At 51.5% G+C, this 14,602-nt stretch overlaps 1 protein-coding gene and 1 long non-coding RNA gene across 2 annotated transcripts in view; both read left to right on the top strand.

Moving 5' to 3' along the window:
• PPP1R10 (protein phosphatase 1 regulatory subunit 10) overlaps positions 1 to 12,304 on the top strand; it is a 30,713-nt gene extending 18,409 nt beyond the window's left edge. Inside the window, 10 exon segments of the mRNA XM_071420461.1 lie at positions 351 to 506; positions 1,616 to 1,862; positions 3,641 to 3,704; positions 3,818 to 4,015; positions 5,021 to 5,135; positions 6,819 to 6,905; positions 7,747 to 7,847; positions 7,849 to 7,922; positions 7,978 to 8,234; positions 12,062 to 12,304. Of these exon segments, the coding sequence (XP_071276562.1) occupies positions 351 to 506; positions 1,616 to 1,862; positions 3,641 to 3,704; positions 3,818 to 4,015; positions 5,021 to 5,135; positions 6,819 to 6,905; positions 7,747 to 7,847; positions 7,849 to 7,922; positions 7,978 to 8,234; positions 12,062 to 12,171 (1,409 nt within the window). The 3' untranslated portion in view covers positions 12,172 to 12,304.
• Positions 12,305 to 12,456: 152 nt separating this feature from the next.
• On the top strand, positions 12,457 to 14,223 carry LOC139586809 (uncharacterized). Its single transcript, XR_011678014.1, has 2 exons — positions 12,457 to 12,586; positions 12,710 to 14,223. It is a non-coding gene; the product is annotated as an uncharacterized lncRNA (long non-coding RNA).
• The last annotated feature ends 379 nt before the right edge of the window (positions 14,224 to 14,602 follow it).

Here is a 14,602-nt window from a genome sequence, read left to right as displayed (position 1 = left end):
TGGGATAGTTTGGGTGGGATTGGGGACAGTTTAGAGTCAGTTTGGGATAGTTTAGGGTGGTTTAAGTTCAGTATGAGTCAAATTTGGGCTGTTTAGGATCAGTTTGAGACAGTTTGGGTGGGATTTGGGCTGTTTAGGATCAGTTTGGGGGAATTTGGGGCCATTTTAGAAGCACTTTGATTCCCCCTTTTGGGACCATCATGGTGCCATTTTGAATCCCTCCAGGCCCCATTTTGGTGTCACTTTGCCCCATTTCAGGCCCCATTTCACCCCTCCCCGGGTGCCATTTTAGCCTCAAACCCCCCATTTTTGGGATCCCCCTTTGCTGATCACCCCTGCTGTCCCCTCAGGCTCCTCAGAGACGGGGGGTGACTCCAAGGCCACCGATGTCCCCTCTGAGGGAGGCCCGGCCCCGCGCAGGCCCCGCAAGAAGAAATCGGTGTCGTGGCCTGAGGAGGGGCGGCTGCGCGAGTATTTCTACTTCGAGCTGGACGAGACGGAGCGAGGTGAGCCCCAAACGGCCAAAATTCACCCCAAAATCCCCGGAGAACCCCTCTGGGACCATCTTGGGATCGTTTCAGGGCCATTTTGTGGAAATATCCGGTCCCATTTTGGGGTCATTTTAGGGACAGTTTGGGTTCCAATTTTGTGGGACCCTGTGGGCACCATTTGGGGATAATTTACAGGGACATTTTGTGGGAACGTTTGATGCCATTTTGGGATTGTTTCCAGGACGTTTTGTGGGAATACTTGGTGTCATTTTGGGGTCGTTTTAGGGACAATTTGGGTCCCTTTTTGTGGGACCCTCTGGGCGCCATTTTAGGATCATTTTAGGGACATTTTGTGGGAACACTCAGTGCCATTTTAGGGACAGTTTGAGTTCCCTTTTGGGGACATTTTAGGGGCCATTTTGTGGATAATTTGGGTGCCATTTCAGGAAGCTTTGGGTCCCTTTTTGGGAGCAATTTGTGTCTGTTTTTGTGGGACACTTTGGGCTCCATTTTGTGGACACTTTGGGCACCATTTTGTGGGTGCTTCGGGTCCCTTTTTGTGAACACTTTATGTCACTTTTTGTGGACACTTTAAGTCCTTTTTTGTGGGCAATTTAAAACCCTTTTTGTGGACACTTTGAGTTCCATTTTGTGGACACTTTGGATGCCATTTTCCGAACAATTTGGGCACCATTTTGTGGACATTATCGGTCCTTTTTTGTAGGCACATTAAACCCTTTTTGTGGACAATTTGGGTCCCTTTTTGTGGACACTTTGGATTCCATTTTGTGGACAATTTGGCTGCCATTTTGTGACCCCTTTGGCTGCCATTTTGTGACCCCTTTGGCTGCCATTTTGCGAACCCTTTGGGCGCCATTTTGTGACCCCTTTGGCAGCCATTTTGTGACCCCTTTGGGCGCCATTTTGTGACCCCTTTGGCCGCCATTTTGTGAACCCTTTGGCTGCCATTTTGTGACCACTTTGGGCACCATTTTGTGACCCCTTTGGGCGCCATTTTGTGACCCCTTTGGCAGCCATTTTGAAACATTTCCAACTCAACCAATCCAAACCAACACAATCCCAGGATTTCTTCCCACTAATCCCCACCTTCCCCCCCTTCTCAGTGAACGTGAACAAGATCAAGGACTTTGGCGAGGCGGCCAAGCGGGAGATGCTGAAGGACCGGCACGCCTTTGAGACGGCGCGGCGCCTCAGCCACGACTCCATGGAGGAGAAGGTGCCCTGGGTCTACCCCAAGGCCCTGGAGCTGCCGGCGCCGCTCGTCATCCCCGGCAGCAGCAGCCGCGAGCGCTTCACGCAGGCCGAGCGTGTCAAGGGCATCCTGCAGGAGATTTTCCTCTCCAAAGAGAGGTGAGAGAGGGGGAATTTGGGGAGGTTTGCGGGGAATTTGGGAATTGGGGGAGTGGCAAATCCCACATCTCATTTTGGTGATGGGGAATGGGGATTTGTAGTGTTCAGGGCCCAGCATATTAAGGGGTGGTGAGGGTGATTTGGCGGCCATTTTGTGAGGGCTTTGGCCGCCATTTTGTGATGGCTTTGGATGCTAATTTGTGAGGGATTTGGGGTTGATTTTTGTGAGGGCTTTGGGTGCCATTTTGTGAGGATTTTGGGCTCCATTTTGTGGGGGCTTTGGGTGCCGTTTTGTGAGGGTTTTGGGTGTCATTTTGTGAGGGCTTTGGCGTTCATTTTGTTAGGGCTTTAGGGTCCATTTTGTGATGGCTTTGGGGTCAATTCCGTGAGGGTCTTGGGGTCCATTCCGTAAGGGCTTTAGGGTCCATTTTGTGATGCCTTTGGATGCTAATTTGTGAGGGATTTGGAGTTGATTTTGTGAGGGCTTTGGCCACCATTTTGTGAGGGCTTTGGGTGCCACAAATGTGAGGGCTTTGGGTGCCACAAATGTGAGGGATTTGGGGTCAATTCCATGAGGGCTTTGGGTGCCATTTTGTGATGGCTTTGGATGCCAGTTTGTGAGGGATTTGGAGTTGATTTTGTGAGGGCTTTGGGTGCCATTTTGTGAGGGTTTTGGGGTCTATTCCATGAGGGCTTTAGGGTCCATTTTGTGATGGCTTTGGACACCAATTTGTGAGGGATTTGGAGTTGATTTTGTGAGGGATTTGGGGTTGATTTTTGTGAGGGCTTTGGGGTCCATTTTGTGAGGATTTTGGGCTCCATTTTGTGAGGGCTTTGGATGCTGTTTTGTGAGGGCTTTGGATGATTTGTGAGGATTTTGGGCTCCATTTTGTGGGGGGTTTGGGTGCTGTTTTGTGAGGGCTTTAGTGGTCATTTTGTGATGGCTTTGGGGTCCATTTTGCGAGGGCTTTGGGGTTGATGTGGTGAGGGCTTTAGTGGTCATTTTGTGAGGGCTTTGGGCTCCATTTTATGAGGGCTTTGGGTGCTGTTTTGTGAGGGTTTTGGGTGTCATTTTGTGAGGGCTTTGGCATCCATTTTGCGAAGGCTTTGGGGTTGATTTTGTGAGGGCTTTGGGCTCCATTTTGTGAGGGCTTTGGGCTCCGTTTTGTGAGGGCTTTGGGTGCTGTTTTGTGAGGGATTTGGGAGCCATTTTGAGGATGATTTGAGCCTCTTTTTGGGGAGGCTCTGGGTCTTTTTTTAGGAAAACTTTTGGTGCTATTTTGGGAATTATTTCAGGAACATTTTAGGTGCTTTTTTTGTCATTTTGAGCCCTTCTTTGAGGAGACCATTTTGCGGTCACTTTGTCCCTTTTTGGGGGACAATTTGGGTGCATTTTTGGACCATTTTGAGGGATACCCAAGCTTGTGGAGAATCCTATATTTCTGACACACACAGAACTGGAAAAACTAAACCTGGAAATGTGGGCTAGAAAGCCTTTGGGCCCTCAGTGATAAAATATGAGGAAAAAAGACAAAAATGGGGAAAAACTGAGAAAAAGGGCAGAAACGGGGGGAAAACAGGAAAAAATGAGAAAAAGAACAAAAAGAGGGGGAAATTTGGAAGAAATGCGAAAAAAGGGTAAAACCCCGGGGAAAACGGGAAAAAATTAGGAAAAAAATTAGAAAAAAGGGAAAAAAAGGGGAAAAAATGAGAAATAAAATTTTTTGGGATCCCAAAAACCCACTGAGCTTTTCCCACCCCTTCAGCATTCCCGACAGCCCCCACGAGCCAGACCCGGAATCCTACGAGCCGCTCCCACCCAAACTCATCCCCTTGGACGAGGTAAGCCCTGGAGAAAAAAAACCCAAAAAAACCCCAAAAAAAAGCTAAAAAAAAGCTAAAAAAAACCCCAAAATTCCTTTTGTGACCCCCTCTTTTTTGTGCCCCCCCCTCAGGACTGCTCGGGTGAGGACGGGGCCTATCCCGAGGGCCTGGATCCCGGCGCCGCCGCGGCCTCCCCGGAGCCGGGCACGGGGGCAAAGCTGCCCCCAGTCCTTGCCAACCTCATGGGCAGCGTCGGGGCCGGCAAGGGCCCCCCAGGACCCCCCCAAAACGCCCCCATCAACATGCAGGAGATCCTCAGCTCCATCATGGTAACCCCCCAAAAAAATATGGGGCACCCTGAAAGTTGGGAGGGGTGGGGGGGGGCACAAATTTTGGGGGGGGTTTCAATTTTGGAGGTGACAAATTTGGGGTTGTAAATTTGGGGTCACCCATGTCCTTTGAACCCCGAATTTGGGATGCATCAAAATGTGGGGGGAGGGAGGGTCATGAATTGTGGGGCATCAAAAATTGGGGATGACCCCCTAAAATTTGGATGTTCTGATTTGGGACACCCTAAAATCTGTGAGGTCACAGCTGGGGAGGATCAAAGGGTGGAACCCCCATTTTCCCTTCCCTCACTGTGGGTTTTTCCTGATTCCCCCTTTTTTCCCATTTTTTTCCCATTTTCTCCCTGGTTTTCCCCCGTTTTTTCCCCTTTTTTCTCATTTTCCTCCCATTTTTTCTCATTTGCTTCCCTGGTTTTCCCCCCATTTTTTCTCATTTTTTCCCCGTTTTTCCTCATTTTTCCCTTGTTTTTCCCCATTTTTTTTTCTCATTTTCCCCCCATTTTTTGTCATTTGCCTCCCTGGTTTTCCCCCCATTTTTTCTCATTTTTCCCCCGTTTGCCCCATTTTTTTTCTCATTTTCCCCCCATTTTTTCTCATTTGCCTCCCTGGTTTTCCCCCATTTTTTCTCATTTTTTCCCCATTTTCCCCCATTTTTTTCTCATTTTCACCCTGTTTTTTCTCATTTTTTCCCCATTTTTTTCTCATTTCCCCCCTGTTTTTTCTCATTTTTTCCCCCGTTTTTCCCCATTTTTTTTCTCATTTTTTCCCCCTTTTTTTTTTCTCATTTCCCCCCCCGTTTTTTCTCATTTTTCCCCTGTTTTTCCCCATTTCCCCCCCGTTTTTTCTCATTTTTCCCCCGTTTTTCCCCATTTCCCCCCCGTTTTTCCCCATTTCCCCCCCGTTTTTTCTCATTTCCCCCCCGTTTTTTCCCATTTTCCCCCCGTTTTTTCCCATTTTTTCTCATTTTCTCCCCGTTTCTCCCCTCAGGGCGGCCCCAGCAGCCACAAGGCCGAGGAGCTGCTGAAGCAGCCGGATTATTCAGACAAGATCAAGCACCTGCTGGGCAACCTGGGCAACCAAGGCCCAGGGGGACCCGGGGGAGGTGAGGGACACCTGGGGACACCTGGGGACACATTTGGGGACAATGTCCAGTGCCCCTTACAGGGATTTTGGCAACTGGGGACACCCCCTGAAATTGGGGTAAATTAGGGGTGGGGGGGGGGTCTCTAAATTGGGTTGATCCCCTTAAATTGGGGTCTCTAAATTGGGGACATTCCCTTAAATTTGGGGTCTCTAAATTGGGGTGATCCCCTGAAATTTGGGTAAATTTGGGGGTCTCTAAATTGGGGAGATTCCTTTAAATTTGGGGTCTCTAAATTGGAGAATCCCCCTTAAATTGGGGTAAATTAGGGTCTCTAAATTGGGGGTGATTCCCTTAAATTGGGGTAAATTTGGGGGTCTCTAAATTGGGGACATTCCCTTAAATTTGGGGTCTCTGAATTGCGGTAATTCCCCATAAACTGGGGAAAATTTGGGGGTCTCTAAATTAGGGGTGATCCCCTGAAATTGGGGTAAATTTGGGGGTCTCTAAACTGGAGACATTCTCTTAAATTTGGGTTCTTTAAATTGGGGACACTCCCTTAAATTTGGGGTCTCTAAATTGGGATGATCCCCTGAAATTGGGGAAAATTTGGGGGTCTCTAAATTGGAGACACCCCCTAACATTTGGGGTAAATTTGGGGTCTCTAAATTGGGGAGATTCCCTTAAATTTGGGGTCTCTAAATTGGAGTGATCGCCTTAAATTGGGGAAAATTTGGGGTCTCTAAACTGGGGACATTCTGTTAAATTTGGGGTCTCTAAACTGGGGACATTCCCTTAAATTTGGGGTCTCTAAATTGGGTTGATCCCCTTAAATTTGGGGTCTCTAAATTGGGATGATCCCCTGAAATTGGGGTAAATTTGGGGGTCTCTAAACTGGGGAGATTCCCTTAAATTGGGGTCTCTAAATTGGGGACATTCCCTTAAATTTGGGGTCTCTAAATTGGGTTGATCCCCTTAAATTTGGGGTCTCTAAATTGGGATGATCCCCTGAAATTGGGGTAAATTTGGGGGTCTCTAAACTGGGGAGATTCCCTTAAATTTGGGTTCTTTAAATTGGGGACATTCCTTTAAATTGGGGTCTCTAAATTGGGGACATTCCCTTAAATTTGGGTTCTTTAAATTGGGGACATTCCCTTAAATTTGGGGTCTCTAAATTGGAGAATCCCCCTTAAATTGGGGTAAATTTGGGGTCTCTAAATTCGGCTGATCCCCTAAATTTTGGGGTCTGTAAATTGGGGACATTCCCTTAAATTTGGGGTCTCTAAATTGGAGAATCCCCCATAAATTGGGGTAAATTTGGGGGTTTCTAAATTGGGGACATTCCCTTAAATTTGGGGTCTCTAAATTGGGAACATCCTCTTAAATTTTAGGGTAAATTTGGGAGTCTCTAAATTGGGGAGATTCCCTTAAATTGGGGTAAATTTGGGGGTCTCTAAATTGGAGAATCCCCCATAAATTGGGGTAAATTTTGGGTCTCTAAATTGGGCTGATCCCCTTTAAATTGGGGTAAATTTGGGGGTCTCTAAATTGGGGTAATCCCCCATAAATTGGGGTAAATTTTGGGTCTCTAAATTGGGGATTCCCTCTTAAATTGGGGTGGCCCGGGGGGGTCCCCCCCTTGCTCAGGGGATGTTTTGGGGTCCCCCTGACCCATTTTTTTTGTTTTTTCCCCCATTTTTGCAGTTCCCCATGGGCTGTTGGGCCCTGGCCCCATGAATGGATTCCCACCCCCCAAGATGCAGCATTTCCCCCCGGGGGGGCCCATGCCAGGTAAGTGCCCCCTCCCCAAATTCCCTAAACCCTAAAAAATCCCCCAAAATTAAAAAAAAAAAAAATGCCCCTAAAATAAAAAAAATCCCCTGAAAAAACCAAAAAATTCCACAAAATTCCCCAAAAAAATCCACAAAAAATCAAACAAAAACTCCCCCAAAAATAAAAAAAAATTCCAAAAAACTTCCCAACCCCCCCTCAAAAAATCCCCAAAAACAAAAATTCCCAAAACAGCCAAAAAATTCCACAAAAAAAAAAAAAAAAAAAAAAATCCCCCCAAAAAATTGAAAATCCCCAAAAATACCCCAACACCCTCCCGAAATCACAGAAAACCCCAAAAACCAAACAAAACCCTGCAAAAATAAGAAAAATCTCCCAAAAAAATGCCAAAAAATTCCCCAAAATTCACCAAAAGAAACCCCACAAAAACCCGCAAAAATAAGAAAAATCTCCCAAAAAATTCTCCCAAATCCACCAAAAGAAACTCCACAAAACCCCTCAAAAATAAGAAAAATCTCCCAAAAAAATTCCCCAAAATCCACCAAAAGAAACCCCACAAAAACCCCCAAAAAATAAGAAAAATCTCCAAAAAAAAAAAAGCCAAAAAATTCCCCCAAATCCACCAAAAGAAACCCCACAAAAACCCCCAAGAATTAGAAAAATCTCCCAAAAAATGCCAAAAAATTCCCCAAAATCCACCAAAAGAAACCCCACAAAAACCCCAAAAATCAAAAACCCCCTAAAATCAAAATAACCCCTCAAACTGATAATAAAAAACACCCCAAAATCTCCTTTTCTAACCCCAATTTTTTTCTCTTTTTTTTCTTTTTCCCTCCCTCAGGTCCCCACGGCGGCGGCGGCGGCGGGGGCGGGGGGGGCGGTCCCGGCCTCCCCCCGGGGCTCCCGGGAGGTCCCCGGATGTTGGGGCCGCCCCCCCCCCCAGCGCGGCGGCGATTTCTGGGGGGAGGGGCCCGACGGGGGTGGGGGAGGGGGCGGCGGCGGCCTCCGCGGGGGCCCCCCCAATGGGGGAGGGGGAATGCGCGGGGGTGGGGGAGGGGGCGGCGGCGGGGGGGGGGCCGCCCCCTCCCCCGTTCCACCGCCCCCCGCCCCGGGGGGGTCGCGGCGGTGCCGAGCCCCCCCCTCCCCCCCCTTATCGCTGCCGGGGCGGGGGCGGGGGAGGGGGCAGGAGCGGGGGACCCCCCCCCCAATGGCGGCGGCGGAGGAGGGGGGGGGGTCTCGGGGGGGCCCTCCCCCACCCCCCGGCGGGCACGGCGAGCACGGCAGAGACCACCCCCCCCCCCCGGGGCCACGGCGGAGGCCACGGCGGAGGTAAATTGGGGGGGGGGGGCCTGGCTCTGGGGGGGGCCCGGCCCCGCTTGGGAGGGGCCCGTGGGTGCCCCTTCCCCACCCCCCCCCGCCCCCGCCTTTCCTGCCCCGCTGGAGGGGGGGGGGGCGGCGAGCCCCCTCCCCCACCCCCCTCACCACCCCCCCATGCACCCCCCCGAGCACCCCCCCCCCCGGGCCGTGGGGGAGGGGCCACGACTGGCGCAGACCCCCCATGGGGCTCTGAGGAGGGGGAGGGGCTGAGAGAGAGACCCCTCCCCCCAATTGGTGTGACCCCCCCCCCTCCCCCATCCCATGATGGCTGCGGGGTGAAAGGGGATGAGTGGGACCCCCCCCTAAAATGGGGCTGTGGGACCCCCCCCCTCACAAAATGGGGCAGAGAGGGACCCCCCCCAAAATGGGGCTGTGGGACCCTCCCCATAATGGGGCCGACAGGGACCCACAAAATGGAGGAGAGAGGGGACCCTTCCCAAAATAGGGGTGATGGTGGTGAGGGACTCCCCCCCCCAAAAGCGGCACTGAGGGGTTCCCCTCGGAAATCGAAAGGGGTCTCCCTAAAATCTGGGGAGGAACCCTCCCAAAATGGCTTCAGGGCAGCGAGGGACCCCTCCCCAATATGGGGGTGATGGCGGTGAGGGACGCCCCCAAATGGCCCCTGAGGAGTGCTGGGCTCGCCCTCAAAATGGCGGAGAGACCCCAAAATTTGCTGGAGGGGCGGTGAGGGACCCCTGCCCCAAAATGGCTGAGAGACCCCACCCAAATGGGGAGGGACCCCCACCCCAAAAATGGCTGAGGGACTCCCAAAAATGGGGAGCGACCCCCGCCCCAAAATGGCTGAAGGACCCCCCCAAAATCGGGAGCGACCCCTCCCCAAAACGAGGCCTGGTCCCTCACGGCGCCTGTGGCGGGAGGGCCCGCGGGGCATGCTGGGAGTTGTAGTTTGGCGGTCGGTTGCGAGCAGGGCATGCTGGGAGTTGTAGTTTGGTGCCGGCAAAGCGGCCGCGAGGCATGCTGGGAAGGAAAAGGGTGTAGCAAGCCGGCCGCAAAGGCCGCTGGGAGTTGTAGTTTTTGGACTTGTGGCAGCAGGGCGCGCTGGGAGTTGTAGTTTTTTGTCCTGGGAGGGCAGCAGGGGATGATGGGAGTTACGGGCAGCTCCTGACTGGAGGCCGCTGAGGCCTGGTGGGGGTTTAAATCTGCTCTGGGAGGGGCTGTAAAGGATTCTGGGAACTGTAGTTCAGCCGGGCGGGGCATCAAAGCATGCTGGGAGTTGTAGTTCAATTCGAGGTGTGCCGTAGGGTTTCACAGAAGGGCCAAAAACCAGGCCTAAGGAGGCCTCTGATGCCTGGTGGGGCCTAAACCCGGCACTAATGCCCCAGCAAGGGGTGCTGGGACTTGAAGTTCCACAGCGTTGGGCAGCAAAGCATGATGGGAGTTGTAGTTCAGCTCCCAGGGCGCCAAAAGCCAGTCCTAGGAAAGGCCCTGAAGCCTGAGCGGGCCTAAGCCTGGCTTTACCAAGGGTTGCTGGGATTTGTAGTTTTATCTTTCATTTAACCAGCAGGGCATGCTGGGAGTTGTAGTTCATGCAATTTTTATGGCACAAAGGATGCTGGGAGTTGTAGTTCCAGGATCGGGGTGCCCCCCAAAATCCACCCAGCCCCTCCCAGATTTGGGACAGGGACCCCGCTGGCCCCTGGCCCCAAAATCCCCATTTTTTACCCCATTTTTAACCCCATTTCTTTTCTATTCCGTCCTTTTGTCCTCCTGCGGCTGCTCCAGGAGCGTTTTGGGGCTGGGGGTTCAGCCCCCTCCCCCTTAAAAACTCTCAAATCCTCCTTCAAAACCCCAAAATCTTCTTGAAAACTCTAAAATCCTCTTTAAAAACCCCAAATCCTCCTTAAACCCCCCAAAATCCCGTCCCCATCCTTTTCCTGCTCCATTTTAGGGCCATTTTTCATTATTTTTATGTCAGGGGTTCATCCCCTTTAAGCCCCAAAAATCCTCTTTAACCACCCCAAAATTCTCTTTATATTCCCTAAAATTCTCTTTTGATGCCCCTTTTTAACCCCTTCCCGCCCTTCCTACTCCTTCTCCCACAGCTGCTGTGTTGGGGCTGCCCTGGTGCTGGTTTTGGGCCATTTCAGGGCAATTTTGGTGTCAGGAATTCATCCCCTTCACCTTTACCCTCCAAAATCCTCCTTAAACCCTCAAAATCTCCTCAAATGCCCCAAAATCCTCGTGAAAGCCCCCAAAATCCTGTCCCCTCACAGAGCCGCCATTTTGAGGCCTTCCTGGGCCTGCTCTGGGGCCTTTTTGGGGCCATTCCAGGAGATTTTGGGGCACTTTTGGGCTTGGTTTGGGGTTAGGGGTTTATCCCTCTACCCTTTAAATTCCAAAATCCTTTTTAAAATCCCCAAAATCCACTTTAAACCCCCCAAATTTGTGTCCTCATGCTCCTCTCCCTCACAGAGCCGCTGCCATTTTGGGGCCCATTTGGGCCCATTTTGAGGCTGTCCTGGAGCAATTTTGGGGCCATTTCGGGTTGTTTTGGGGGCCTTTTTGGGCATTTTGGGTTCAAGGGTTCACGCCCTTCCCCTTTAACCCCCAAAATCCTCCTCAAACCTCCCAAAATCCTCTTTAAACCCCCCAAAATTTGTGTACCCGCCCTCCTCTCCCTCACAGAGCCGCCGCCATTTTGGGCCCATTTTGAAGCCGTCCTGGAGCCATTTTGGGTCGGTTTTGGGGCCATTTGCAACATTTTCGGCCGTTTGGGGATCAGGGGTTTATTCTCCACCCCTTTAAATCCCAAAATTCTCTTTAAACGCCCCAAAATCCCCTTAAACCCCCCAAAATTTGTGTTCCCGCCCTCCTCTCTCCCTCACAGAGTCGCCGCCATTTTGGGCCCATTTGGGCCCATTTTGAGGCCGTCCTGGAGCCGTTTTGGGGCTGGTTTTGGGGCCCTTCTGAGTAATTTTGGGCCATTTTGGGGTCAGGGGTTCATCCCCTTCCCCTTTAACCCCCAAATTCTCAATCCTCCCAAAATCCTCCCCAAACCCTCCAAAATCGCGTCCCCACCGTTCTCACCCAGCCGCCATTTTGAGGCCGTCCTGAGCCCGTTCTGGAGCAATTTTGGGGCCGTTTTGAGCGGTTTTGGGGCCATTTTGAGCGATTTTGAGGTCATTTAGAGTCCCTTGGGAACATTTTTGACCGTTTCGGGCTCAGGGGTTCACCCCCTTTGCCTTTAACCCCCAAAATCCTCCTCAAACCCCTCCAAAATCGCATCCCCGCCCTCCTCTCCCCAGCCGCCATTTTGAGGCCATCCCGAGCCTGTTCTGGAGCAATTTTGGGGCGGTTTTGGGGCCATTTTGAGCGATTTTGGGCTCATTTAGGATCCTTTGGGAACATTTTGGACCGTTTTGGGCTCAGGGGTTCACCCCCTTTGCCTTTTACCCCCAAAATCCTCCTCAAACCCCTCCAAAATCGCATCCCCACCCTCCTCTCCCCAGCCGCCATTTTGAGGTCATCCCGGAGCCATTTTGAGCAATTTTGGGGCCGTTTTGGGGCCATTTTGGGGCCGTTTGGAGCCATTTTGGAGCCATTTTGAGTCTGAGGGGGGATTAAACCCCCCCCTTTCCCCTTTAAACCCCCCCAAAAAATCCTCCCCCCCAAACCTTTTTAACCCTTTCCTCCCCTCCTCCCTCCCACCCCTCACAAGCACCGGGATTTCTCCGGGCCGTTTTTGGGGCCGTTTTTTGGGGCCGTTTTGGGGCCGGGGGCCGGCGCCTGACGCGCCCCCCCCCTTTTGTCTCCCCCAGACATGTCGAGCCGCGCCGTGTGCCGCCACTTCATGCTCAAGGGCAGCTGCAGGTACGAGAACAACTGTGCCTTCTACCACCCCGGCGTCAACGGGCCTCCCCTGCCCTGAAACACCCCCAAAAACACCCAAAAAAAACCCCAAAAAAAAACCCCAAATCCACCCCAAAACCATCCCCCCCCCCCACCCCCCGGTTATGGCTTCCGTGAGGCCTCGGAGGGGGAAAATGTGGGGGGGTGGGGAAGAAAAGAAAAATCGGATTATTGTTGTTGTTGTTGGGGTGTGGTGGTGGTGGTGTTTAGGGGGGGGTTGGGGTAGGAATTGGAGATTTGGGGTTGAAAATTGGAGATTTGGGGCTGAAAATTGGAGATTTGGGGTTGAAGATTTGAGGTAAAATTAGATTTGGATGTGTAGGAATTGGAGATTTGGGGTTGAAAATTTTGAGGTAAAATTGGGAGATTTGGGTGTGTAGGAATTGGAGATTTTGGGGTTGAAGATTTGAGGTAAAATTGGGAGATTTGGGTGTGTAGGAATTGGGAAATCTGGGGTAGGAATTGGAGATTTGGGGTTGAAAATTTGAGATTTGGGGTTGGAAAATTGGGAGGTAAAATTGGGGGATCTGGGTGTGTAGGAATTGGGAAATCTGGAGTAGGAATTGGAGATTTGGGGTTGAAGATTGGAGGTAAAATTGGGAGATTTGGGGTTGAAGATTTGAGGTAAAATTGGGAGATTTGGGTGAGTAGGAATTGGGAAATCTGGGGTAGGAATTGGAGATTTGGGGTCGGAATTGGAAATTTGGGGTTAAAATGTGGAAATTTGGGGTTAAAATGTGGAAATTTGGGGGTAAAACGGAGTTTAGGGAGAAATGCTCCTTTAAGGGGCGGAAATGTGAATTTTTGAGGGGAAATGTGAATTTTGGGGGGGAAATCAAATTGATGGGGTGGGAATTCTCCTATAAGGGGCAGAAATTAAAATCTAGGGGGGAAAATTGGAATTTTAGGGTGGAAATTGGAAGTTTAGGGTGCAAATCCTTTCTCAAGGGACAGAAATTGTCATTTATGGAGCAGAAATTTTGATTTTTGGGGTGGAAATTGGAGTTTTGGGCAGAAATTGTCACTTTTGGGGCAGAAATTTGGATTTAAGGGGTGACAATTGCAATTTCTGGGTTAAAATCCATCCCCAAGGGGTCAAATATTTCATTTTGGGGCAGAATTTGTCATTTTTGGGGTGGAAATCCTCCCCAGGAGCACAAACTCTGATTGATGGGGCGGAAATTTCCCCCTCTGAGGTAAAAATTGTCACTTTTGGGGTAGAAAATCGCAATTTTGGGGGTTTCACCTCTACAGGGCTCAAAAAATCTCAAATTTGGGGCAAAACCCTTCAATCCTGGGGGAAAAAATTCACCCCCAGGGGCAGAAATTCTCATTTTTGGGGCAAAAATTTTCATTTTGGGTGCAAAATTTTTCATTTTTGGGGCAAAATTTTTCATTTTTGGGGTCAAAATTTTTCATTTTTGGGGGGTTTTGGCACCCTCAGGGCTCAACAATTTTTTTGAATTTTGGGTCAAACCCTTCAATTTTCGAGACCCAAATCCCCCCCTTAGGGCCTCCCCTCCCCCCCCTCCCATAGGGGTGCCCCTCCCCCTTTGCGGGGGGGGCTGGACCCCTCCCCCAAATGGTGACGTCACCCCTTGGGAGGGGAGGGGGGCGGGGCCATTAGCAATCATTAATCACCCATTAATAATTATTTATTCATCACCACCACCCCTCCCCCCACCGGGTCCAGCTCTGCCCCATTTTGTGGGGGGGGGGGGATGGGGGATGGGGGAGGGGGGGTGGGGAGATTTCCCCTCCCCCACCCCCACCAATTCCTCCCCTCCCCCCCTCTCAGCTCGCAGCCGCCGCCCCTCCCCCACTCTGCCGCCGCCGCCGCCGCCTTTGGGGGGGGTGGGGGAGGGGCCGGGGGGTGGGGGAGGGGCCAGGGGGTGTGGGTGGGGGAGGGGCCGCGCCGGACGCTGTTTTCTGTGAAAACTTTGGCCGGGGGGGGTGGGGGGGTGTGGGGGGAGGGGCAAAAACAAAACCCCCCCCTCCCCCCCCCCCCTTCCTCCTCCTTTTGTATATTTTGTACATTTAATTAATAAAGTTTGGGGAGAAACCCCGGAAATGAGAGAGTGGCGTGTGGGGGGGAGGGGCGGGGTCATCCGGGGTCACTCTGGGGTCATCCGGGGTCACTCTGGGGTCATTTGGTCACTCCAGAAACCCTGGGGAGGGGGCAGGGATGTCACAAAACTGGCCACGCCCACACTGACCACGCCCATTGACCACAATCAGTGGCCACACCCACACTGACCACACCCATTCACCACACCCATTATGACCACACCCCTACTAGACACGCCCATTGACCACACCCACAGTGACCACTCCCCTCTGACCATACCCACATTGACCACGCCCATTGACCACAGCCACACTGGCCTCACCCACACTGACCACGCCCACAATGACCACACCCACACTGGCCACACCCACAATGAGCACTT

This window comes from Agelaius tricolor, unplaced genomic scaffold (assembly GCF_023055355.1).
Source record: "Agelaius tricolor isolate 1412-34295 unplaced genomic scaffold, bAgeTri1.0.p SCAF_142, whole genome shotgun sequence".
Taxonomy (NCBI): domain Eukaryota; kingdom Metazoa; phylum Chordata; class Aves; order Passeriformes; family Icteridae; genus Agelaius; species Agelaius tricolor.
This window is presented reverse-complemented; position numbering and strand designations above follow the sequence as displayed.